Source organism: Trifolium pratense, linkage group LG6 (assembly GCF_020283565.1).
Source record: "Trifolium pratense cultivar HEN17-A07 linkage group LG6, ARS_RC_1.1, whole genome shotgun sequence".
NCBI classification, from domain to species: domain Eukaryota; kingdom Viridiplantae; phylum Streptophyta; class Magnoliopsida; order Fabales; family Fabaceae; genus Trifolium; species Trifolium pratense.
Window position 1 is genome coordinate 11,902,965 of NC_060064.1, and position 7,749 is coordinate 11,910,713.

Sequence of the window (7,749 nt, forward strand, 5' to 3'; positions counted from 1 at the left end):
CTCCGGGGTCCCAACTCCATTCATAGAACAAGCAAGGTGACACCTTCAATCTAGCCAAGCACCACTTCCAACTCAACACTTTAATATCCTCCACAATCATCCTTGGATTGAAAACACCGGTAGCAAAAATTGCATTATTCCTTGCCTTCCAAATGGACCATAAAGTTGCATGCCAAATCATAACGAAACCTCTACGAATTTTTACATTCTTTGCGGCTTCCTTAAGCACCTCAAAAAGAGAAGCAATTGAAGGCGGGATCACAACCAACACCCCCAACCACTTGAAAATTTCACTCCACACCATCATGACACAAGGACAATGCAAGAAAAGATGGGTAGAAGTTTCCACTTTACCAATACACCCCATACACTCCCAAGGTGTCTCCGGCAACATAATACCACGAACCTCAAGGTTGCTCCTAGTCGGGATTCTATCATAGAGGAGTTGCCACGAGAAAGCTATAGCTTTTGAAGGTATTATTAGAAAGGAATGTTAACAACACAGATAATCAAGTGAAAGATAAAGATAGGATTTCAATAATATCACAATAATATTGTATTAAAACATAAGGATTATCATAGAGAGAATATATAGCAAACCTAAAATAACTAGATTGCTAACTTAAAAATATAAAAGCCCAATATCTTAATCGCAATATATTATTGTCTAATGCCTCTTGTAAAACTTACGAAGACCTAAAGTTTTTTTGTGATAATTTTACCATTGTTTTTTCCTATTTTTTTAACCAAAATATTATATCTTTTTATTTTTTACTATTTCATGCTATCGAGGAGCGGCAACGCCGCGACTCCCGTGCAGACGCACGGGTGTCCTGCTAATTAAGATAGAAGCATCATGAGTTTGTCAAACAAAAAAGCGATCTAGTGAGGAAAACAAATGCAACCTCAATCTAAGAAATACAATAAGAACATGTGATCATATTTGAAATCATCACCGGCTAACATGTGATTCTTTTTATTTAAACAAATAAATAATGATAATATAAGGGGTTAATTATTAGTAACTAGAAAAAATAGCCCCTCTAAAACATCACACATGAAATAATCCAAACTCAAGCACCTATAAAATTTTTGTGAATAATTTTGAATAGCTTCTTTGGCAGCAGGGATCGGCGGGGTGCGGTCCATGGTGCATCGGACGGTGCTGCTTCAGGGGCCGGTATAGGTGAGGGTGACGGTGACAATGAATCTGAAGGTGAAGGTACTGGAGACCACTGTGCATCGGACGCTGCTGCTTCATGGGCTGGTGTATCTGAAGGTGACGGTGACAATGAGGTTGAAGGTGAAGGTACTGGAGACCACTGTGCATCGGACGCTGCTGCTTCATGGGCCGGTGTAGGTGAAGGTGACGGCGACGATGAGGCTGAAGGTGAAGGTACTGGAGACCACTGTGCATCCGACTCTACTGCTTCAGGGGCCGGTACAGGTGATGAGGGTGTTGGCGACGGGGAGGCTGAAGGTACTGGAGACAAAGCTAAATGTGATGATGGTTGTAGCACGGTTATGACAAGCTTTTGTCCAATGCTGCAGTGATCAGCAACACCTGAAATGTACCATCTTCTCCCTGTGGTTGTGAATAGAATTGTATCATGTCCACTAGTCAACACCGGTGATGTCAAAGGAACTAAGCAACTCTTGAAATCACTTCCATTCACTCTCACAACATTGTCCTTACCAGCAACGTAGTTGAATGCTGCAAGTTAAATTCAACATTTTGTCAAGGTTAATCAGAGACGGACCCATAAATTTTATTTTGCGCGTAAAATAATTTCACATTTTGTCACATGTCCTTACCAGCAACATAATTGAAATTGACTGTTAATTTTAATTTTTCAAACATTTAGCGATAAAATTAGAGTCCAAAAAGAATGTAAATGAAATGAACTTACTGATTGTGTCCCCGACATGAAAGACCTTGTTTGCGGCCCAAGATTGGTAATCAACCCCAACTCTCCAACCCCATTTATCTCCAACTACAAAATCTTTTGCCATAGCCATGGTTGAGAAGATAGTAGCAATGAGAGCAAGGAGGAAAAGAGCACGAGAAAGAGCCATAATTAGTTGATGAAGTTACTATATGAATTACTAGTGTTGCTCTTTCTTTGTTTTGGTTAGATATGATTGACATTGAAAATGAACATATATATAAGACTTATGTAGGAAGAATGTTTGTGCATTGTTATATTTTTGCTGTCACGGACGGCTATGGTCCGGCTTGAATATTAATTTATCCATTAACATAGTTTGGAGACTATAGGAAATAACGTAATGTAATTAAATAAGTAGGATTTGGATCATCTCCTTTTATTCCTCTCTAATTCCCTTTCCAATTGCTTGTTCAAATATATATACTTCAATACTTGTACTCTGACTAGATCCAACAAGGTAAATGGTTGCGTATCTACGACTTAGGATTTCTGAGAAGTGAGATCAATATATTTTCTAAGAAAATGATTAATCTTGTTCAGTCAATTATTCGATATTTAAATTAATTTAGAATAAAACATTTAAAAATTTGTTATAAAAAATTATTATAAAAAAAATATTTAAAATAATATTTTTAAAATATAAGTTAAAGTATTATGCTATTTCTTGTAAACCTTATTAAAGGTCCATTTGAATTGATTTATTTTCGAGTTTATGCAAAATAGTTTATACAAATAAATAAAGTTTTATATTAATTTGTAAGTTTCCGTTAACCAAAACTGTATCTTCATCATTTCAAAAAAAAAAAAAGAAACTGTATTTTTATATCTTATTATATTATTATTATTATTATTAGTGGTTGGTTCTTATTAGAGAAAAAATACATAGAAGCCAGAAAATTTGGAATATTATTAAAATTGATAAGACCAAATTAGTAAACTTGGAAGTAAAATTGTTTATGTTTCTATTTTTATGCGAATTTATTGTTTCTATAATTTTTTTTATTGACTAAATTTCTATAATCTTTTTATTGTTTTTATATTTTTTTTTACTAAATTTCGTATAATTTTTTTTTGGTCCTATTTTTATGCATAAATTCATATTTTTATTTTGTTCATATCCTATTAATAGAGTAAAATTACAATTAATAATATAAAACTTGAATATCATTAAAACAGATAAGAATAAATTAGTAAATTTGGTAGTAATCAATTTTATTACGTCAGAAACATAATTTTTTTCTTCATTATTTCTACTAAAACCTAAATTTGGACAAACAATTCTACATCAAACATGCATTGCAATATCCTTTTCCCAGTTAAACTATTCCACATTACACAACATGAGAGAATAGATCAGCACTTGTGTATACATAAAACTTTGATGACAGTTTGGAATATAAATCAGGTCCATGCAATTGATTCAAAATATGCAGAGAAGTACAGAAAACTCAACGATATCCATGAGTTACTGAATCAAGTTGCAGCAGCCTCAACCATTTCTTGCTCAATGGTGCTTGGGGTAACTGGATTGTAATGGTAGTGAAGTTCACCAACATCATCACCAGACAATTTCTTCCATCCAGTTGGTCCCACGTAGTAAACTGAAATTATATAAATGAATATCCAAGTTAGTGTTTGTTCAAAAAAAGAATATCCAAGTTAGTGACATTAATTAATTTCATGCCTTACAAATTTATAACAAAAAAATATGCATATATAGCTGCTGCAAAAATAGCTGCTACAATAATAACACTTCTATAGTATTCCATATTAATAATACTAAGCTAGTTTAGAAACCATGAACTACTTTCAAGTAAGTGGACACATAGTAATATAGATATCATGTTTTGGGATGGCATGAGAGTTAAACTTGCTACAGTACCCCTTAAAAAAGAAGAAGTGGGAGTCGGGTAGCGGTCAAGTGGCTAAAATACTCGCTTAAAACGTTTGTAGTATGCTAGCAAGTAACACGTAGGTCAGGGAGTGCATTAACAAATTTAAAGATATCTTGTTAATGTTCTCTTGCTAAAAAAAAACATTTGAGTGTCTGTTAGCAATTCTTTATCTATGTCTGTGAATTGGCAGTAAAATGTCATAAACTGATAGATATAGCTGGTCAATAGGGGAGAAAAGGTACCGCTAGCAACTCCACCACTAGCACCATCACGAAATGTGGCATGATAAATTGCTCGTCGAGCCAATTCCGAAGCTTCCTCAATTGACATATCATATTTGTACCTAGGATGACAAAGAACATGTTATTTGTTGACAAGATTCGGCACAAGAATTATAAACAATAATTAAATAGGAAGTTTAGCTAACCCGCTGTCCAATACACCATAAGCATATGGTGAACCAGATCCTACAGAGAATCTGGTGCCTTTAAGTCTTCCTCCTTCACTATCAACATAATATAGACCAGGACCCTAAATAGAGATCAATCATTGTAAGTCAAAATAGGACTATTTAATCAAAAGTCATTTATTGATTGGACATGTGAATTACCGTCTCATCCCATCCAGCAATCATGGTACCAACAGATAACCCCATTCCACGGTAAGAGTATAAAATATTTGCAAGTAACTTTGAGGCTCCTGTTACTGAAATTCTTCTTTTATTTGCCAACTCATGCAAGCGACACTGCAGATAATATGAACCACATCAGAAAATCTATTTGTAATCTCATACATGTAAGGACAGAAGTTATATAATGGAAAACAATATACAATTATTTTAGTCCATAAGAACAAAGTCAAGAATTGAAAAACCATAGAGTCAGGCATAGATGAAGCCAGTGTTGGGGAACCGTTGGGGAACCGGACCGTTAGCCAGTCCAGTCGGCTTATTGGATTCTCAATGTATTTGAACCAGTCAATATTTGGTTAGACTGGTAAGAATCAAACTGGTCCGTTTTAATGATCTTACGTAGCTTTTAATTAAAAATAATAATTTGTCACTTTAATTAGACGCATAGATCGAACAGGGGTTCATAGTCTACCCAGTGCCCTGCTACAGCCACATTCAAGTTGTGATTTTTCAACACAAACCTTCACGACCTTTTTATTTTATAATAACCCCCACGTTAGTAAAACAAAAATAACCCTCACATCTTTTTTTTTTATGTAAATCATCAATGGGTTTTGTTATGTAGTTGATTGGGTAATGTTATGGTTAATAGATTAGATTCAGATTTCAATAGTTCTTACGAGTATTTTCTAAAAAAAAAGATAGTCATCTGGTTCACTCTGATTTAATATCTATACAAATTTTATAGAGACTGTGTTATACATCCGAGTCATTCAATTTAATCCGATTAAGCCATGCGGTTCAACCAGTGACCCCTTCACCCTGCTGAGTCGATGAACAAGCCAGTTTTTGAAACATTTGATGAAGGTAAGTAAGTCAGCTAATTGATCAAAAAGGAGGTAGGAATCACAATGGAAGACAAAGCCCAAAAGATTATATGAGGGGGATAAAAAATACAAGAAGCAACTCATAAAAACAATAATATAAACATAAATAAACAAATGAAAACTTGACATTTTGACGTTGACCACAATAAAACTAATCTGCAATAGTTTTTGTAACAATTAAGGAACAGTTTGTCCTAAACAGACCCACAAACACAATAGCAAACAGTATATCATATATCATATAAACATGGGTCAATCTGAACCAAATACAAGTTCAAAACATACTCATCCCAAACCAATGCCAATTAAATAGCATCCAAGTCTTAGTGTAACAAGACTAAAGGTAATTCACGGAAAACTAATGAAAGCATCCACACCAATGTGTGCATAAGTGTGGATTATGTTGTGGCCTCCCTTGGGGTTTGCCAAACATACAAAAACATCCACATTGATTGAATCCATTATAATTTATAAGTTAGAGTTAACCTTCAAATATTTAAACATGCTAGCCATATGCCTACTTTATAAATTAGAATAGAATATGAATTCATATAGGACAGCGACCAACATATACAAATTATTGAGATTGGGCAACTACAAAGAATATAAAAGGAATCAAAATATGTTTTCATCTTGCCTGGTTGAGCCCTTTAAGTTAATTTCTCCACATTTCTTAAGCAGAAAAAAATTCTGAGGAAGTTAGACAATGAGTTTGAGTAATCTCTAAATTACATAACTATCCTTCAAAACAAATTCGTCTTAAAGCATATGTTGTGTCTCAATTTTAAACATTATAACTTTCTTTCTATCAATGCTTCCAAAGGCCATACACCATTGATTTTCTAGCACAGGCAGATATTTAGTTTTGCCCTCCCATTGTCCCAACCCCATTCACTTTCTTTCACTCCTTGATTACTTCCTAAGCACAGCCTAAGCTACCGTCTAGGGACACATAATTTTCATTTAAAGAGTTTAACATGCTTCAAAAGGGACCCCACATTTTTCCTACTAGCAACAACACAATAATTGCTTTGAAATAATAAAGGAACTATAAAGCACGGACACTTCTCAGATTAGCCGTGTGTCTGATACGTGTCGGTGCCGACACGACACCGACACTTATGATTACATTTAATCATGTCATTTTCTCAAATTATTATCGGTGTCGACCTGTCCGTGTGTGTCTGGTGTCCGTGTCTGTATCCGTTTCATGGTAAAGGAATGACACTTTAAGAAAAACAAACCAGCATGCAGCAGGCACTTAACTAAGATACAGTACCAATAGGCCTAACAAAAGTAATCACCAAAAAAAGAAGGGTAGCCTAGACTACCTTGATGCCAAGATTCCTATGCCAAAACTGGCAATCAGCAGCACCTCCAGCCATTGTCCCAAGCATGTAGGGATTGATTTCAATAATTTTCTTCACAGACTGTGATGCTATAAGCAAAAAACAAAACAAAAAACTATTTAATAAGAAGCAAGTAATATAAAACCTATGAAGCACATTCTTCAAAAAAAAAACCTATGAAGCACAAACACTCCTCCGATTAGACACAAGACACTGACACTTATGATTACACTGAATTATTTTCTTAAATTATTATCGGTGTCGGTGTCCATGCTTCATAGCATAAAACCCTAGCAGTACCAAACAAAAGAGTTGATAAACACCCACATATATATCCTCCCATGCTAGCACGAGAATCAGCAGCTACCATAACACCCTCCTTAAATATAAAAGCAAGAGTCGTAGTACCCTTAGCGGGTTTCACCATCTGAATAGCTTCTTTAAGGAACCCATCGAACTAGCAAAACACAAAAAACACAAAATATTCAGATAAAACTTTCAAGTTTCAACCTTTTTCTCTACAACCTAGTCTTTAATTTCATCCCCCCAATATTTCATAAACAAACTTAAACCCTAATTTTTTTTCTTCAGATTTTTCGAAAAATTCAAAACATGTAGGGATAATCAAATACTCACATTGTTGGAATTGGGAAGTTCGAATGATGGAGGTGCGGAGATTTCTCCGGCGACATCGTTTCCATGTGAAATCAGTGAAGGGAACGATTCAAGACCACTTGTATCAAGCTTCATGGTTGCAAGTTAGCAGCGACGGATCCAAAAAATTTGATAAGTGGTGTCAAAATTATAAGTACTGCAGTTGTTATAAAATCAATTTAAGCAAAAGTAATAGAAGAAGGGTATTTATAGGCAAATACACGCGAATAGATTCTCTCATGTGTTACCATTGATCAAGGGAGAAAAACATATAAAATTTTAGAGAAAATGAATTTAGATTGTGTTAGATTACACTTTATTCTATCAAGTGTAAATCACACATGAGAGAATTCATTCCCTAAATATACAGTCTATTTGTTTCGG

The 7,749-nt window shown here is 34.6% G+C and overlaps 2 protein-coding genes across 2 annotated transcripts; both read right to left on the reverse strand.

Moving 5' to 3' along the window:
* Positions 1 to 960: 960 nt before the first annotated feature.
* On the reverse strand, positions 961 to 2,411 carry LOC123890110 (blue copper protein 1a-like). The gene is made up of 2 exons (XM_045939655.1): positions 1,911 to 2,411; positions 961 to 1,714 (listed from the first exon to the last, which is right to left on the reverse strand). The coding sequence occupies exons 1-2, from the start codon at positions 2,074 to 2,076 to the stop codon at positions 1,074 to 1,076; spliced, it is 807 nt and encodes a 268-aa protein (XP_045795611.1). The 5' UTR covers positions 2,077 to 2,411; the 3' UTR covers positions 961 to 1,073.
* Positions 2,412 to 3,227: 816 nt separating this feature from the next.
* LOC123890111 (proteasome subunit beta type-5-like) lies at positions 3,228 to 7,544 on the reverse strand. Its single transcript, XM_045939656.1, has 7 exons — positions 7,348 to 7,544; positions 7,039 to 7,168; positions 6,694 to 6,800; positions 4,455 to 4,589; positions 4,272 to 4,375; positions 4,087 to 4,187; positions 3,228 to 3,550 (listed from the first exon to the last, which is right to left on the reverse strand). The coding sequence occupies exons 1-7, from the start codon at positions 7,459 to 7,461 to the stop codon at positions 3,423 to 3,425; spliced, it is 819 nt and encodes a 272-aa protein (XP_045795612.1). The 5' UTR covers positions 7,462 to 7,544; the 3' UTR covers positions 3,228 to 3,422.
* Positions 7,545 to 7,749: the final 205 nt, after the last annotated feature.

What these genes read in the sequence shown, in the direction of transcription:
- LOC123890110 (XM_045939655.1), bottom strand. Translation starts at nt 2,076, where the DNA reads ATGGCTCTTTCTCGTGCTCTTTTCCTCCTTGCTCTCATTGCTACTATC. An exon ending in TCATGTCGGGGACACAATCA is followed by an intron (nt 1,715 to 1,910) that starts GTAAGTTCATTT and finishes TTTAACTTGCAG; the next exon opens with CATTCAACTACGTTGCTGGT.
- LOC123890111 (XM_045939656.1), bottom strand. Translation starts at nt 7,461, where the DNA reads ATGAAGCTTGATACAAGTGGTCTTGAATCGTTCCCTTCACTGATTTCA. An exon ending in ATAGGAATCTTGGCATCAAG is followed by an intron (nt 4,590 to 6,693) that starts GTAGTCTAGGCT and finishes TATTATCTGCAG; the next exon opens with TGTCGCTTGCATGAGTTGGC. An exon ending in TATGGTGTATTGGACAGCGG is followed by an intron (nt 4,188 to 4,271) that starts GTTAGCTAAACT and finishes TTGTCATCCTAG; the next exon opens with GTACAAATATGATATGTCAA.